The sequence below is a fragment of the Pleurodeles waltl genome, chromosome 8 (genome assembly GCF_031143425.1).
Source record: "Pleurodeles waltl isolate 20211129_DDA chromosome 8, aPleWal1.hap1.20221129, whole genome shotgun sequence".
In the NCBI taxonomy this organism is placed as follows: Eukaryota; Metazoa; Chordata; class Amphibia; order Caudata; family Salamandridae; genus Pleurodeles; species Pleurodeles waltl.
Window position 1 is genome coordinate 541,321,107 of NC_090447.1, and position 19,160 is coordinate 541,340,266.

Below are 19,160 nucleotides of genomic sequence, written 5' to 3' on the forward strand. Positions count from 1 at the left end.
GCAACAGCATTCTCTGAACATGTTAGAGTTGCAAGAAGTGTCTTCTGGCATTCCAGTAATGCCCCAACTTGAATTTAGCTTGCTGTGGTGGACTGGATAAACATTGATAAACGTGACTTAAAGAGTGTAAAAATGCCAATTGACGGTTATAAAACAAATATTCGAGCGTCTATTTGTACTCCCTCTCTCTAAACCACAAATACATGGCTACTGTTTTTTTTCTGGAAAGTTGAATTCCAAGTTTATTTCCCTGGGGTATAAACATTTGTGAATTATGAAGGACATCGGATGAACACATGCCTGTGGTTAACTTACCCAACCTTGATTGGTGACTGAGAATTTGAATTCAACACCACCAGCCAGGAACAGTGTTAATCCTTCAAATTTGTGCTAGTATCATCCCCTGTCTGTGGCCACCTTTCCACAAGATGCCACAAAGGTCATGGGACCAGTCATGTGTTCAGTTATCGATTAAACTTTAATTTTAGCTAAGAAATCATTGTAGAAAAGATGTTTTGCATTTGTACTGCTTTTACTGAAGCAAAATAAGCGTTTTGCAGGTTTCCACATATTTTTATCAGTCTAGACCAAAGACAGAATATTCAGCAAAGATCTCCTAGTCCTTTGCTCCAGACGAGTGTGATCTATGCAATTCTACATAGCTTAGTAGTATGAGATGTTATTTATGTGCACAGAATTGGCCACTGAAACTTATCACACTTGACAGCTTCACCAATCTTCCAAACTCTCTGGATGTACTGAATAATTTGAGCTTCCCTATTCTTGATGGCCAACAAATGGCTCAAGGCATCTTAATGTTAGGACCTGTGCGAAACCATGAATTAGTCGAAGTACCTCTTAAGAAAAGGTATACTAATTAGTATTAACACAAGCTTTATTCGGTCATAAGTTATCAAAGCAAAGAAAAAACACACAATTCATATAAATACATGTGCAGTAAAATTAATAAAATAAGTAGCAGCAAACAAAAAACATAATTTATTATTAGCAATAAAAATCAATAAAATCTATCTGTGCATTGCTCAAAACGTGCCTAAATGTAACCTACAGCAGTTTTTCTTTTTTAAACTGGGTTCGTATACACTATATATGCTATTAAGAAAGGAATGACGATAAAAATGAGGCAGAACCAGATTTACCTAATTTTTCATAACACATCAGGAAAACCTGTCACAACAGTACTTGCACATTAAGCAAGCCAAATAAGGTGTATATTTTATTCAAAGATGGCTGAAGACCACATCACGCTTGTTGTATATGACTGTCTGACGAGATTAAGCGTGGGCGACACTGAGCACCACCCACCACTAAGAAAAAATTGAAGAGTGTCAGTGTAGCTTAATTGATTTCATATCGCCCAAAGGTGGAGGTGGAATAATGGTGAAGCTGATCTTAGTAGACAGTGTTCAGAAGAGATGGTGAGATTCCTTAAGGGCAGTGCTCCGGAAATGGGGTGGTGGATTAGTCCATGGGTGGAGCCTGCCGAGGGAGGTGTGGCTTCTCAGTGTGTCTACAAAGAGGTTGGAGGCGGAGCAGGTGTCAAGGATTAATGAGGTAAATTGCTACCAAGGGCATCATTTTTGAACTTATTGAAGCAGAACTTAGAGAGTTGTCAAATAGAATTATTTAAGAGATATTCAGAAATGATTAATCAAATCTGTTGGGAAAACGAGAAACTGGTGTAAACAAAAAAAATCACAAGGATCACTTAAATTGCTTGAAAGAGAGAAAGTCAGAATTCTATGGTACATTGGGAATAGAAAACACAACATACATTAACTATGTACAGTAAACCAAACTTCTTATTAAAACATAATAGATTAGGACATGTCAAGTCCACTCCCTTGGTAAATGCAATCATTCCTTTGTATGCATCAGTTAATTCAGGAATCCAATAGTTGTGTGACAATTGGACCGATGTTGACATTTCAGCCTTTTGTGTCCCACGTACATGAGATGATACTCAGGACCATAAATGTTAAAGCAGTTTCACGATGACCTGCAATAATAAAGAAATGTAGCTGCTACTAGTTGGCCTAATGTAATAGTTTATATTTAGTAGAATGAGTGAATCAAGTAAGGGCTAACTTTGTGCATAGTTGCAATTGGAATTGATTCTTTACTAAATTCAACTCAATTTTCTGGTACACGAGTTGACTGCCTATTGTTCTCTCTAGACAGTTTCAATCGAACTTCAATTAGTAATTATTATTGTGGGTCATTGTGAAACGCCTTTAAAAATGTATGGTTCTGAAGATGATCTCAGGCACTTGTGGCACAAGAGACTAAAATGTCTGCATTGGTCCACTGATGATCAAGTAATTCTGCTAGAGGATGTGTCAGCTACACATTCAGAAATTAAGCTAAGTTTCGAGAGGTTATTTAGTCGCAAGTGATTTGTAGTTGAATGGAAGTCAGTGTTCCAAGGAACGTCATGTGAATTGTTGTGGTAAAGCAATGCAAGTTATGTGGATCCACATAAGTATAGCTGTGGCTTTTCTTAAATGTACTTCATGCTTTCCCACATCTGTTTACTTCCCAGACTTACACTTCAAGTATCTAGGTGTAAGAGTGCAGTAAATTTAAGGAAGTGCAACAACTTATCAGTTTTCAATTATGCTTTGATTACAAGTGGCTCTGTATTTGTGTTAGTTATCAAACCTAATAAGTAACAATACGGTGGGAATAGTCATTAATTGGATGTGATAAATGATGCCTATTACGAGTTTCCCATTTCAATGGAGAATAACATGAGGATTATGATGCTTACCTCACCAAAATACCCATGGCCTGGAACTTACCAAACATTTTCACCTGGGAAATTTTGGCAAGTCTGAGCTCCCAAAATTTATTGAAGGAGACTTGTGAAAGTTGATAAATTTGGCCAAACTCATAATTTTGAATGTGAGGAGGAAGCACGGCCTTGAAGTGGGCGGTGCCGAGTGCTATGTAAGAAACACTCAGCCCTCAACCAAACCCACCACCCCTCCCCTCCCAAAAAAACAAAGCATCGCTGAAGCTGTAGCAATGTCCTGGGGTGTTTTCACACCCCTTAATGAACATCAGCTGCTAACTGCCTCCAAAGAAAGGTACTTTGTGCAGTGGTTTCCTACTTGTCTTCCTTGCCACCGTATGATTTCGGCTCCTCACCACGTGACCGTGTGACACACAGTGACACCGTACGAGTTGGCAGGTACGCAGGTGTCAATTATGCGAGGCACTCGTACCTGCGGCTAAGGTGTGGAGAAAGGAATGACTGTGGATTATCATTCTTTCGTGAAAATAAGAAAAAAGGGAATTAAAATATATTTTTTACTGTTTTGGACACACAGGCTCGGTTCACAGAGGTTTCAGGCAGACGGCATCAACCATGAGCGTATGTAAATAATGTTCAGTTTTGTTTAAAAGTTCAGGAACATGGAGGCATGTGCTTGTGTCAAGCAGTTGTAAATCTCTGCTGACGCAAAAGGGGATGTTTGACTCACTCGGGTCATAACTTTTAAACTCCTCCTACAGGTTACCTAGAAATAATAATCCCATGCTGCAGCATCACTGGCACCCCGCCCAACGAGGACTAGAGCGAGTGTGTGTCTACTGCCTACAGGGAATCTATGGCAATGCGCATGTAAATCAGCTTTTTAATGCAATATGTTACCTACGCGTTTTACAATGAATTATAGTATATTACTTCCTAAGACATACTCTAAACTCAAATCTGCTTAAAAGTAACTAGCAATAGATTGCAAAAGATGTAAAACAAAACTTTACTTTTCATTAAGCATGAAACAAATAATTTGTTAATAGCTTATTTGTCTAGGGCATGTGGCATTAATGTTGAATAATTACCCTTAAGCTTAATTATGTACCTTTGTCACAAACTCGGAACGCATTAATGGGGAGGTACCTGTGTCCGGGACCGAGTACATAATACTACATTGAGAAAGTGACTGCAACCGGAAGCTATTTTTTCTGTTGTGGCACTCTGTTTGTGAAATGGTGTTCCCACTTTTCATTCGATAATATGAAATCTGCAGATAATATTCCACATTTAAATTGGTTTCATATTTTTGATGTATATATTTTGTATGTGTTTTCTCTAATGTATATGCATGCACACAGTGAGTGCTATCGAAATCTTTAACATACAGCTCCTCTGTGGCTGGTCTGCTCTGGGCGCTATATAAGACAAAAAAGTGGATAAAACCCTCCCTTTAGATAAGACATCAGCCAGGCCTCTGAGAAAATTATTAGCCGTTGAAATGTACTGCCATACTAATAGGCTAACAGTCATTGCTACAGAATAAAATTATTTTACATGCAAAGTTCGATGGATAAAATGCCAAAGCTTAAAGGAAGCACAGTACTCTAACTAGAGCTGATGGTATCACGTTCTATATCCTAGTCAAGTCCCTCAGAAGTAATGCGGCTAGGAACAGGGCTGATATGGGAGGGCTATGGATGCCTTTCCATCATTCTGAATCGCAAACTAGGGCAGCAGAAATCAGTGCCACTGTTATCTCCTTTGTGGGCAGCAGCTGTTGAGAACTGTCTGAAAGTGATAGAGGCTAGAAGCTAGAAATGAAGGTGATGCATCTGGAGCTATATTTAGTGCTCTTGAGCATTCAAGGAGAGGATATGCTGCAGTATCCATTCTTTGTTCTAAGGGACATTCCAATTACATCTATGGAAAATAACTGCCTCAATGAGATGGAAAAATGTGCAGGAAAATGTGAAAGAAGCAAAAGTGAATTTAGCGCCCACGTTAAAAGAAGTTGGTTGGATCAAGCTTGCAGTTCAAACAACTGATGCTGGCGAAAAATATCAAAGCCTGTTAAATATTTTAGATATTTATAGCTGCGCATGCGTGAAGCACTAAGCTCTTTCTGTGGTATCAGTATTGTTGTGCCATGCTCTCTAGGTGTGGATGTTGAGGATCCTCTGCTGTATAAACAATTAAAATGCATTTTGGCTAATCTTATTTCACGAAATGAGGAGCAATGTGTGGGGTATAAGCAATGATTGGAGTGTGTCAAGTGGGTTCCTTTGAGTCCTCTGCTGAAAGATCTGAGAGAATAATGTGAGCTACTTTCTTGTACCGTGGTAACATAGAAATCTTGAAGTAATGAAATATCTGTTCACCATGAAAGGAAGCGAGATTCAAGTAACCTTGAGTTTCCTTTACTTCAGAAGAGTCTGTATAGCTTTCGGGGTGATTGTACAGCAATCCCAGAGCCATTAGCATGATAGTCAAAAAGGCTAGGAGAGGCCCAGTTACTTGCACGTCAATCCAGTGTGTAACAAGGGACCGCCTACTTCTGGTCCCAAGCAAAACGTTAGCATCTTAAGCGCAAAGCATGCGAAGTACGCTGGTCACAGGGATCCGTAATTAGCCTGTCTTCGTTTTATAGCAGTGGTTAGCAGCGTATAGTGATTTATAACAAATAAATAAAATAATAATTTTTAAAATTTACGTATGGGTGCAAGTAGTGAACATTGTCATCTAAACAAAGAGGTGTCAAGGAAGCCAATCATATATTCTATTTTTATTATTTTTTTCTTATCTTTTATTGATTGTTTTAAGGCATTACACTGAGGTAACACTTTCTATTGTAACATATAATTTAATATAAACCATTACGAAAGAATACAAATAAAGTAACAAGGCTATAATCTTTTAACCGTCAAGATTAAACTTTGAACGGTGTTGAGTACTTGTGTTTTAGGTGTTTTAAATGCAACCGTTCCCATAATACCACTGCATGTCTGTTCATGTCCCCTCCATTGGTAGTAATAAAAGGATGAGGTACATATAAGGTGTAGAAGCTAAAGAGTGCACTGTGTTTCGAAGTTGATGTTTGAAATCTGTTATTTTGTCACATTAAACACCTTTCAGTAAGTCTACACTTATTGCAAACAATGAAATTCCTTGTTTATATTTTATTCACAGGTCCGTCTGAAAAATCCAAGTTCAAAATCTTTGGTATATAATGCTACAATTTTAGGACACGAGTCTGCTGATTTCAGGTTGCCAAAAGGAAACACGGTGATTATTCCACCAAAGTAAGTAGCCTTTCCTCTTACATCTGTTGGGGTTCACATTTCTGATTGGCTTTAGTTTCCAATGGGTAAACAAGAGCAGAAACCCAAAGTATGAGCAAGTGTACTTCTGCAGTGTCTAATTCAGTTTCTTCACTGGTTCTAGATAAATATTCAAAGCTGGATTACCCTTAGGTTGCAGAACACTAGAAATGGCAGCAGTCAACTTTTTGCTGTAAAAGGTTAACCTATGTTACAAGGTATCTGTCTCACTTCACAAAGCAGTACAGTACCTGCCAGTACTTAATCAGTGGATATTATTATCATGATTATAAGGACATTTGTAATGTGCCTACTGGAATGACCTGTCATCTTTTCCAACAAGGAACCTAGAAGAGTATAGTCATCAGTTTGCTTTCACATTTCTTAATTTTTGATTGTCATCTAATATTGTTTGGGAATCTGTTCCACCAATGAACTCCCCGATGGCCTGCACTCTGGCCCCCCACAGCAACACCCTGCAAGTGTTGAGTAACAAAAAAACAAGGGCCTGTGCTGATTTATAAGGTATGTTTTTTTCCATCAAGGTACTATGGGACCAAACCTTCTTTGCACTGTAATAGCATTCAGGCGCATTAAAATGTTACCTTGGGCTTTCACTGATGCCGCCTGGAGAGATTGGTAAATGGTCCTTCGATTTGAGGCCAGTTGAGAAATCAAACCCATATGATATTGACTGGTTTGGAAGTCACTTATACATCTTCATGGCCAATATCTTCCATGTGACATAAACCTTTGGTGCTCTGGCCTGTTCTAATTAATCTTGTGAGCTTCTTTTAACCACGCCCACCGCACACCCATCTCTATCACCCATTCATGGGTTTGCCTTTCAAAAATCATTGGTAAATGCTTTACGTTTGTCCCTCCTTGGGGTAGTTTTGTTTTTGCCTTGGTCATTTACCCTGTTACCTGGATAACTGCACTTTTTTCACTATGCTTGACTGCGAGCAAACTTCTTTTTCCTGTTGTGTCTCTCCTTTCCACTAATGGCGGCTGTGGCATTTTGAATCGGCTTGCTTATGGCAACTGTTTTACTTTTCATTTTCAATTTATGTGACAAGAAAAGTCCAGTTAGGAATTCACAACGCTAATAGCTCTAGCTCAAGCAAACATAAGACCCATTGCATTGCAAATGCTTGTTTTTAGTTCTAGTCTAGTATACATGGACTCAACAAGCTCCAGATAGCCTGCAACTGTCATAGCCCCCAATTGGTGCCCCCCATGTCCTGGACCCTTGAGGTGGTCCTAAAGTGGCCTCCTCTTACCAAAATTAAAATCTTGGTAATTAGAGCTTTTTCTAGCAAAAGCTCTGCTGAGAAATGGCAGGAGGCCAGGACCTACCTGCACACTGATTTTACAAAAGAACATTTCTGGTGAGATTGACTCCGCACTGCAGCAACAAATCCTTTTCTGCTAGACCTCTCGTTGAAGGTATCTGCCATTGTGAGGCCCTTTTTTGCTACAGACTGCAGCCTCTTCCCTCAGGAGGAATCAGATCTTGAGGAAATCTTCTAAGTCTGAAAGTAGAAATCTTCACCAGCCTCAATGATTAACAGCACCCTATTGACTATGATGACAGCCTCCTCTGGGTGGTTTCAGAACTTCTCCCGCTTGGAGTTTTCCTGCCCTCTTTGACTGTTTCACTGAGACCTCGTCCAGCGGTTTCCTGTCATCAATGGCTCGAAGCATGCTACCTTGTCCTGCTGAGACTCTACCTTCTCAAAAACTTTTCTGCGAATTCTTCTAAGTCCGAAAATAAGTAAAGACTGGTCCAATCCACCCCTTGTATCGAACCCATGCTCCATTGCTGTCAGCCTTAGCTTTTGACTTGGACACAATCTTGAGTGATTGAATACCGCAGTTGAGGCTTTGTTCTTTTTGTCACTAGCTTTCACTATAAACTAAACAGTCAGAATTCTGTTTCTACTAATTGGATTTTGTTCCTTATAGTGTATGTTTATTTACTAGAATCTATTCTCTTTTTTTTACAGGGATTTTTGTTGTATTGTGTTTTCCCTTTATCACTGTTTATGTGCTGCATAAATACATTAGATATTGCTTCTAATTTAAGCCTGACTGCATTTGTGCCAAGCTCCCAGAGGGTCAAGCACAGGTTAATTTAAACCACTGAAAGTCACAAGTTATAGTTGGGGTCATAGTTAACTGAAGTAACTATAACTCGCTTCCCCACCGGGCACAATGTTGTCACCAATGATGTAATTTCAGGTGTAATTTCTCAAAAACTACTATCAGATAAACACCACATCACAAAAAGTACATTTTCTGTCCTATCTCCCTACCACCTGTTATCTCGATCAACCCAAAACTTCCCATAAAGGAGCGGCGGTGGATGAAGATTGTTTTGTGGAAAGTTTCATTAAGGTTCCTCAAATGGCACCAAAGTTATTAACAAACCAAAAAATCAAATTTCACATGGAAACTCAGTCTTATCTATCCTCCTCCACCCATTCACTTGTTATTGTGTTATTCTTATTTTACTACTGCCCACTGAAACAAATGGCAAAGGGCAGCTTATTTTAGCCATTTGCTGTCTTCTACTGTCCAGCATCTCCTCAGACTAGATTGTCAGGCTGCCCATTTGCTGTGCCACAGCACCGAACAGTCATTTCCTTCCATATTTGCGTTTTAGTTAGAAGTCTACTACAGTCCTGCAGTCAGGCTACAAACATATTTTGGAGACATAGAAATGCATTCTGCTCATTGGTTACTATCGGCTTTCTGTTTTGTCACTCACATTTGCTTTCTTTCAGTTTGCTGGACTTATTTGCTTTAACTCGCTCAACTTGTGTTGTGTCACTCTCATGCAACATAGCCTGTTTACCATCTCTCTGATTGGCTCCTTCTGTGCTAATACCATTGTCCTCTTTTCGTAAACTATTTTTTGCTTTTTCATGAAGCATTCCACAGGGTTGTGGGATTTATATCGCCCAACGCCCAAGACCTGTGGATTTCCCAGCAGGCTAAGAAGAGTTAATATTTTGTCTGATGGACAACTAAACACAAAATAATGGTACGGATCAACTTAGGTCTAGCATTTTGGTGTTAAGTCCTGCATTCGTTCAAGATGTTACCTTGGGCTCCTGTTTTTCTAAAGTTCAATGTCTCAGATTCTCTGCTGCAGCTTGAGCTTCAGTGCCATCATTTTTTTTCCTATCACTTATTATTTCAAACCACCAGTACACTGCGCTGTGAGGTCCCTCACACCAGGCGTGACTCCTCTGCTATGGCGGAGGAGCGTCACCCCCCTCCACCAGCAGTAGCTGCTGCACAACGTTTACAATAAAAACATAATAAACCATGTTTATTATTTTTTTAGTGCAAAATGGGCGGGGCCATGGGCAAGACAGAGGGGGAGTGCACAGCAAGCACTCCCCCTCATCAGTGCACATGTTTGTTTGGCCAGCCGCTTCGGACCGGCCAAACTTACATGCTTACTAGGCTCCCTCCAACCAGCAACACAGTGCCGGGTTGGGGAGTGTAGTCAGAGGTTCCCATTCTGCCTCGGAGCACCCTGAATGGGCACTCCGTCAAATCCTAATGCTGCTTACATGCTGCCAGCAGCATCAAAGCAGCGCTAGGATTGGAAGCAGGGCAGGCTGGGAGCCTGAGCCTGTGCCTGCAGCTGACGAGCGGGGCGATGGCGGCACGGCGAAAATCGAAAAAGGTAAGTTTTGAAAAAAAAAAATTATAATTAAATTTTTCGGGTCTATCTCCCTGTGCCCTCCCCCTCCACGCACCATGCTGCTCCTAGTCCCTCCCGTGAGCCGTGACTGCCTCACGCCCCACTTCTGCATCCTCATTTGCAGTTATCACAATGCTTTCAGTAAGCATATTGAGTAATAGTGCTCAATCTCAGTTTGCAGTAAATGGATTACTACATTATCGAGAAACAAAGTTTCTGAGTTTGATTAAACAGACAAGCTGTTTACAACCCCGGCGCAGAGGTAAAGGAGGTGACAAGCTGTTACTGCGAGACACCATACCTCTTACCTGATGCAGCAGTCTCCAAATTCCACAATGCTGTTTTGTTTTCTAAAAATGTATGGATTATGCAGACGTAATGGGTCACAGTGAGTGAGGTTTTGGAAAATATATCCACTGGCATGTTGTCAGGGGCTTTCACACACATTCTGGGAATTGTAGTCTTCATTCACTTAATTACATTAGTTAGAGAATCTACCAGCGGTGTCGCCCCGGCGAGCAGCAAAAACTGCAAACCTTTTACAACAAAAGGATAATTAACTGTTTATTATCTTTTCGTTGTGAAAGGGGTGGGGCCATGCAGGATGATGGGGATGAGCGACTCGGGTAGGCCAAACATACATGCAGACTGTGCTCTCTCCGGCACTGTGTTGCTGGGCTTGAGAGAGCAGGCACAGGCTCCCGGACTGCTTGGGAGCGCCCTGGCTGGGCGCTCCTAGCCAATCCTATTGCTGCAATGAGCAGCGTCAGGATTGGCCAAAAGGCAGGCTAGGGAGCCTGTGCCTGCTGAGGAGATGGAGGAGCGGAGGCTTGGAGGTAAGTTTTGTTTATTTTTTACCTGATTTATTGTTTTTGTTGCCCCCCTCCCCCCAAGTGCTGCTTCACCCCACCCTTTAGAACCACCGTGAGCCGTGACTGGAATCTACTAATATGGTACCCACTAGTAACATGAAATATCTATTAACCCTAGTTTTGTACGCATTTCAGAGTGTGTCTCAGCAGGGGAGTATGTTTGCAGGTGTGTATTTTCAGTGATTGGCACTGCAGGAATGCAATGTGTCTGTAAACCTTTGGAGGATTTGTGTTCTGTGAATACATCTTTTCATGAGGTTGCGTTTCTATACAGGGTGGGATGTGAAGGTGGAGATGTAGCTGGGGTGGGTCCTTCTGATACTGCAACACAACTACTATCTCCAGTATAAAATTAAATGATCTGTCAAGATGATTCTACTCCAGATGGTCCTTTGCAATATCATCCCACCACAGGAAGACAAAAGGAGGACAAGGAGGAATAGGGTTGTAGATTCCGAAAATGGAAAGAGGACAAAACAAGAAGGGGACCGAAAACTAGGGCATGAGTGCTGAAAAGCAGAAAAATATTGTTAGCTGATATAGGCTTCTCCAATGAGCAGCTCATGAGCAACTAGTAGCTCTGCAGCTACCTGTAAGTAACTCTCCTATTTTCAGCCCAAATTAGAAAGTTTTGTGTGGTTGAATATATATATGTATATATAGATATATGTATCCCAAAATTCAAGACGAGAATGTGTGTAGTATTATAACTCAGTTGATGTTTGAAGAAAATGGCTGAACTTACTTCATTGATAAATTGAGGTATGTGGAGATGTATGCTAATATTATTATGTTTGTGCCCTGGGCATAGGAGCTATGCCTGTTTTGCATTAATCACAAAGAGGCATGCCACACTGACAAATTCTTCTTTACAGTACTGCTGGCAGCTGTGGCTGATGCTCTGAGATGATCACTGCTCGTAATCTCCAAATACTGTCCATTAATGTAATATTGTCCGATGTAGTCACTATTACAGCACTTGTACTATTAGAAGCTCATGATGATTTCATTAAACATAAGTAGTTCTTATTACAGTAAAGGTTGGAGATCCCTGATCTAGAATGAAGAAAGGAGGCTGGGAATTTTGCAAACAGATGAGAAAAACCTGTTGTTCTCTAGCGTTTACAGCTAAGAATATTGGGGCTCTAGTGGTGTCTCGCTTGTGGAGTTAAGAAACCTTGACACGTGGTAGTGTGCTGTATGAGAACCCTACATATTTAGCATAATAAGGAGACTAAGGCAAAACAATTGACATATTTAAGCGTGCCAGAATTGTAAAAAAAATAAATAAAAAAAAGCTCTCGGTTGTAGGCTATTTTGTGACTGAGATGCCACGTGGAATGTGCATATTGGAAAATTGCTTCTGTAATTAACAACTTACAGGTTTCAATCTTCCACATATTTCAGTGGGCTAATAAAACACTATGCATGTAAACATTTACAACCTAATTCACAAAGGTAAACTTAAACTTTTATATACGTTTACTACTTTTGGGTACTCGCAAACTACATACAGAGTTTTACGATTTCACACTCCCAATATTTGTGTGCGGAATACCCTAAAATGCATCAATGTTGCATAAATGTCAACCTTAGGCTACCCTACCAAGGACCTGTATTTGCAGTAAAAGGAATAGGTTTTACTGTGCCATAATCAATGTAAAACATTAATGTTCAATGAAGTAAAATCAACCCGCACAATGTCTGTGCCAGCACAAGTAATTATATTAGGAAATAAAGGTCAAGTGGATTTCTTTACAGAATAAGTGGATTTCTTCAGAGGACAAGTGGATTTCAGTAACATTTTGTCCCTAGGAGAAGCAGATTAAACAAAACAATCCACCCCCCTGACTCCATGAGAGTTGAAAGAGCATGTGTTTACCAACTGTCTCCCTTGTGTGCTTCTCTTCCACCCCCTGCACTCCCAGTTGTTTTCTCTCTCGTATTCTGCTGCCCCATGCTCTACATTGTTGACTCTCAACCGATTCCCTTCTTCCCTCCGTGTTGCTTAGTTCACCATTCACTCCCAACCCATGTGTATGTTTCCCAATGTCCATGTTCACTATCTCACTGGTGGAATGCTCCCGCCTGCTGCTTTTTCCTTACCCACACTCCTTCCATTGCCACAGCTTTTTAGTTGAGATTCAAAATTAAACAAGTGCTTAGTCTCTTTTCAAAACTGAATTAAAAATAAATTGAAGCAGTGAAAGATACAAATAAACACGAAGCAGAATCTCCAGGCATGAGTGTTTCTTGAAATCCAGGAGTGCTTTTCTTACCACTGAAAACATAATAATAATAAAAAGTGAGAGTGTTTAGTGTGTGGTTTTGCAGGCTTCTGCAAATGTCTCTTAAAACAAAATCATAACTTTTTAGCAGAAATTCCTTGTTGCTGCTGGCATAAAGGTACTCTTTATAGAGTAACTGTTTTTCTGATAAATCTTGTTTCCACTGCTGCTGTTATATTCCATATGTAAAGTGACGTATAAATAAGCACAAACTTGACAAACTCGTCATCAATATTGGCAGCGCTGCCTTTGCTGCAACATTGTAACCCATGCATACCAGGCTTCTCCAATGAGTAGCTCGCGAGCTATTAGTAGCTCTGCAGCTACCTATAAGTAGCTCTCCTGTGTGCAGCCCGCCTACTAAATTTGAAGCTTTTGCTTGGTTGAATATATATATGGAAACTAAAATTAAAAAGTGTGTATTTGAGATGAAATTATGCGCATGTTCGGAACTCATGTGCTGATAGTTGAAGAAAAATGGTTGTTTCCAAAATACATTTAAAGCTGATATTTGGGTAATAACACTTGGCAATCAAGAGGCTTATTACTAACAATGGTACCTTGATGCTCTGGATTTGCATCTATGGTTATTATGTATTACTCGTGTACAGGCATTCCAAATTGATAAAGCCTTTTTTATATTACTGCTGGCAACCATCCTGATGGATGCAGATGATCACTGCTGGTAATCTTGCATAGAGTGGCCATTAAGATCATCTTGCCTGTGGTCACTATTACAAAACTAATAATAGTGGCTCATGATGAATTTCCCAGAAAAAAATAGATTTTACTACAGAAAAGGGTGAAGACCCCTGTACATGCAGATAAGGATGTAAATAAACATAATGCAGTACTTACACACAAGTCTTATCTTGATTCCTAGCTTCTTGTCTGCCACTGCCAGTCAGGCACCTCCTTTGATACATATCTTTCATGCAATGGATTTCATGCCAGCCCTCAGAGCCTCTACCATCCCTCATTGTTGCATGACTCCTAGCCAGTGCTGATTTGACACAAGCAAATGTGTGCATGTATTGTGCAGTAACCCTACCCCCATCAACAGCACCACCATTTCCATTATTTACCACCACCATCAATACTATTACCCTTACCACCACTATTACCCCATCACTAACACCACCACTACTTCCATTGTCACCACTATTATCAATACCACCACTACTATTAACATGACTGTTGTCGATGCCACCATGATTACCACCATTACCAACACCACAACCTTTACCACCATCATTCCCCCAGTGTTAAAACCACCACAGTTCTTTCCACCATTAACACCACTACCACCATTGTTACTGCTACTTCCATCACCATTATTTTCTCTCTCTTTACCACCAAAATTACTAAAGCCAACAATTTTACCACTATCACCATTATTACTATTAACATCACCATCACCACCCCACCACAATTAACACCAAAAATACCACTAGCACCAACACCATTGCTACTACTATCACTACTATAACTGTCTCTAGCCCCATTATCACCCCACTACCATTAACGTAACCATTACCACAACTACCATAATGGCCATTACACTATTCTCAATACAGTTAACACCAACATCAGTACCAGCATTACTATGACTACCATTACTACTATTATCACCACCACCGCTAACACCATTATCATCCTCACAATTATCACAGATTACCAATGCATTTTGCACCACTGTTACACTAACACTAGAACCACCATTATCATCTCCACCATTACCTCCACCACTGCCACCAAAACCAAAATTATTTACACTTTTTATTACCACTGTCAGCATTAACTGCACCACCACAGCCATTACCACTACTTTTAGTACTACCACTATCATTAGCAATACCACACTACAATTACCACTACTGTTATGTTCACCACCATCATTACCACGAACATCACCATGAATATAATTACAAATATCACCACTCCGACCACTACTCTTGCCATAATCCCTGTCACCACTCCTTCCATCTTCACCAGTTATACCACCATCACCACCACTGTCAGGACCATCACCTCCATCGCCATTAACGCTACCATCTCCACCTGTAACCTGTCACCACTCTCACCACTACCATTACTGCTACCGGTACAGCCACCATCGCCATAACTGCCCCTACCAACTTTAGTAGTACTGCTAACAATATCATCACCATTGCTACTGTCACCAGTAGTATCATTGTCTCCTCTACCATTGCTACTATCCCCACAATATTCATGTGTGTTTTTCAAAGCATTACTTGTGTAAGTGAAGGGTATTTTGGCGTTTTTGTAGGGGAACTGCTTGTGTGCTGTCAGTAATAAAGCAAGGCCATACCTATTGGCTTTGCTTATGCTTGTTATTAGGTGTTGCCTATAGACAACTTTAACTTTGTTGGCAAACTGGCCTGTTGTGCCAATATAGAATTAGAGTTGGCTTTGTGTCTACCCCATACTCATGATGTGATTACTTTCTTGGCTAGCTTAGTGCAAATGCTCGTCTTGCTATTCTTGTATGTGCCCTGTCCAAGTAGCTTTGCGGTCTGACTGTGTGTTTTTTTTTTTTAAGTGGATGAGTTGTATCCTGCAACTGCTGACAGCAGGAACTTGCATTGCAGTTTGTGAGGGACAATATCCCCTCCCTAGCTCTATCTCTCCCTGCCTTCCTCCTTTCATGCTCTATTGTTTTAAAACAAAATATTAGCCATTCAGTTCCTGTTTTCTCCCCACAATCCCCCAAACTCCTGGTACTTCGACCTCTGTTTCCCGCTGTATTGGCAAGTGGTCATATTTACACAGATTTTAAACCATTCTGAGATGGTCACTCTTGTTTGAAGTTGCCTGTAAAGGTGCACTTGCAAGGCGGCCAGTATCAAATGTTTTTTCTTATGCTTTAGGAAAAAGCATTCCTGCTTTGCTCAAACGTGAGCGGCAGCCATCTTGTAATTTTTTCTTCTTAAAACACAATAAAAAAAGCCTTGTAAGATGGTTGCTGTTCATGCACCCACTCAGTGCAAAGCATTGGAAAATCAAGGAGGTCTGCACCCCATTGTCACGGGCAACAACTTTTACACTTTCCAGTGCTTTGCTTTAAAACTCATCAATTTTCATGGGCAATTGTTACTTTACTGATGAGTCTTCTGTTCCTTTGTCAGCTACAATCGGAGTGTCATCATGCTTACTGGCCCTTTATATGGTAGGGTAAAAGTAAAATTATCGTGAGAGCTAGACCCATATTCTCTTATATCTTCTTGAGGACCTTCTCTAGTCCCCACCACCTACCCTCTTGCCCCAGCAATACAACCTTCCAGACGTAAAGTATAGTACATACATTAATCTATGAATTCAGACTATAGGGTTTTTTTGAATGTATATTTGCTGTTCCAGGATCAATAATTCCCCGCATTTGCCACATCTGTTGTGCCGGTTTTCAATATGTTAACTATGACCAATGTCGTGTGTGAGACATTTTCTTTATGCTTGGTTGACTCTAACTTAATATACTGGAGAAACGTCGAGGTGGTAGATAGTTGAACATAATTTTAATAATTTAATAATAAAAACATTAGGATTAGTTAGGATTTCCGGATTGTATTTCTCTGTGAGCTCTTTATGTACCTCATCATTGCTGATTGTGTATAATGCAGTAATATAATTTTTGGGCCTATTGCTGCTAATTGAAGATGCAGCGTGGAAACAGAACTATACCTTTGTTAATCAGTTTTGGTTTGTGTATGCAAAATCGTTAAAATGTTGTTTTAGAATTCATTCATTTGTACTATTTCCTCAATATACCAACATTTCCACTAGAAAGCACGTCGTGAATAGATTTACTCCAGATAAGTATGATAGCACTCACACTTTATTTTTTTATTTTAAGCTTTAACAACAAATTGTTGAATTTCATTGACGGTCACAGGAGGTATTAGCCATAAAAATGTGTTTGCACTGTTTGCCACTATTCTGTTATGTATTCATTCTTCTTTGTAAATTCCCAAATTTGCCTAACCTCTTAATAGTTAGCTCTTCTTGCTCATTAGGTTGGTAATGTCTTTGAATATCACTTCCTGACTGTTGATATAGTTGACTGTCTAGGTCCCTAGTTGTGGATCTTGGTCAGATCACCGTAGCACCTCTTTTTCTGCCAGTTATTTCGTATTCTACCAACTGGTCAACAGAGATACATAAAAAGGCAAAAAGTTTTGTTTAAGGCTTCTAATAAGATAAATCTAAATTTTCTCTGCAACCTGTTGCAACCTGTTAAAGTAAGGATGGCTTGCACTGAGAGGTCATATTTTCCCCCAGGGAGCCTAGGGGTGTCGACTGAGTGAGAAAAATCTTGGTCTGTTTACTCACCGATGTAGTACTTGTGTTTGTGTCCACTGGGAATACCACTGCTAAAACTCACAAAGCATTTGCAATGCAGTGGGTCTCGCATTTGCTTGAGTTAGAGCAATTGGTGTTGCAAATTCATAGCAGGACTTTTCTTGCCACATAAATTGGTCAACCCTGCCTCATAATTTGGTCTTTTCTGCTACATAATCCCAATGGCCCTGCATATAACTAAAGCAGTTCCATTTACCTTCTTCCTCTATCTGCTGCCAAAAAATTTAAATGTTGCCATTTAGCATCCTAATTTAAATCTGTCATGCTAATTCCAATAGAATGACACTTTCACCACCCCACCATCAGAGTTGCTGGCTGGCTAACACAATTCCCAAAACAAGACAGCCATGGAGTAGTAACGAGAGATATAAACTAGAATGGTCACTCAAACATATCAAGAGGTTTCAAACAGTCATAGTGTAATAAGGATGTTAAGTTGGCCTGAATCATGGTCAACATTGCAATAAGCAGAGATTAATAAAACATACAATTATCATATAAACCCAATACAAATCTTTATCAGAAATAAACATTTGGCATTAGACTGTAATGCTCAGAACAACCCCTAGAGGACAAAACAATGAAAATAGCACCTGTAAGAAACATGGTTACTGTGAATTACAGAGGCCCAAACATTCAGCTCAGGTAATGCGACTGTGATGTTTTATACCACAGAAAGGACCAAGAACTGAAATATCGAAAATGTTCTTATACAAATGATAATTCTTTTAATGGGATTGTACCAACACATCATAAGACCGCTATACTTTTATACTAAATAGACTGCCGCCCTGGGCACAACCAGCACTGAAGCCGGCTCGGAGTATGTATGGAGAGAATGCAAAGGTAACTAAGACAAAGCCACCATAGAGACTTATTTTTCAAATGAAATATTTAGGAGCAGTGGAATACACAGGCTTCAAATCTCTGTAAGTGGGTTTCAATAAATGACATAGCCTTTTGCTTCTAAACCACAATCAATAGATGGCAGTAGGCATGCATAGATTACGACACACTGGGGCTTGCAATGCACTCACACATTCAGTTCTGAAATGCAGACCACGATTGTATTTAGTCTGCTGTCAGTCACAGACTGGCTTCATTCAGAGCTTAACGCAGCATCCTATAGTTGGAGCCTGCAGTGTAAACAGTACACAGTAGCAATGTTGGCTTCTATTGGCGCTGTAAATGGCCAGCCATTGCCAGTTCCTGTAATGACAGCCACCGACAGGAGCCTCAGTGGCTAGACCGTGCCAGACCCCTTCAAAGGCTCTTCAATGTGTAGTTAAAGTCGGGCTCATCAATGGATTGTTAAAGTCAGGCACCTCAGTGTGCAGGCCCTGCCGAGCTCCAATGGGACAGGCAGACGTTTCTGGGTGACGGCAGTGTGTGCCTATTCAAAGCACCATGGCCGCTATGAGAATGAAGGAGAGAAATAAAGGATAAAAAGAAGTTCACTCACAGTAAAAAAATATCGGCACTCGTGCAGAAATCCATGTAACAAGGACAGTCTGCAAGGCGGTAACAAAACCGCCCAAGGCGGGACAAACATAAAGCATTTCCCAATGTCATAAAGGAATTTTTGAAAGGCAGGCCACAAACGAGTTAAAGTGAAAGGCGTAACATGGGCGTGGTTAAAAGCCCACAATACTAACAGGTCAGAAGTGCTTGCGGGCTTGACCTAAAAACATCATGAATAAAGAAACAAGTCCAGATGTTCCAAACTTCATTAATCTAGTGAAAAGTAAGGCACAACATCCTTCTTCCCAGGCGGCAACACTGAATCAGAGGCAATGTTGG

General features: G+C 40.3%; 1 protein-coding gene across 1 annotated transcript in view; it reads left to right on the forward strand.

Moving 5' to 3' along the window:
• Positions 1 to 19,160, forward strand: part of CFAP47 (cilia and flagella associated protein 47) — a 2,216,809-nt gene that overhangs the window by 669,856 nt on the left and 1,527,793 nt on the right. The window contains exon 37 of the mRNA XM_069204610.1: positions 5,969 to 6,081. Coding sequence (XP_069060711.1) covers positions 5,969 to 6,081 — 113 coding nt within the window. The remainder of the gene's footprint in view (positions 1 to 5,968; positions 6,082 to 19,160) is intronic.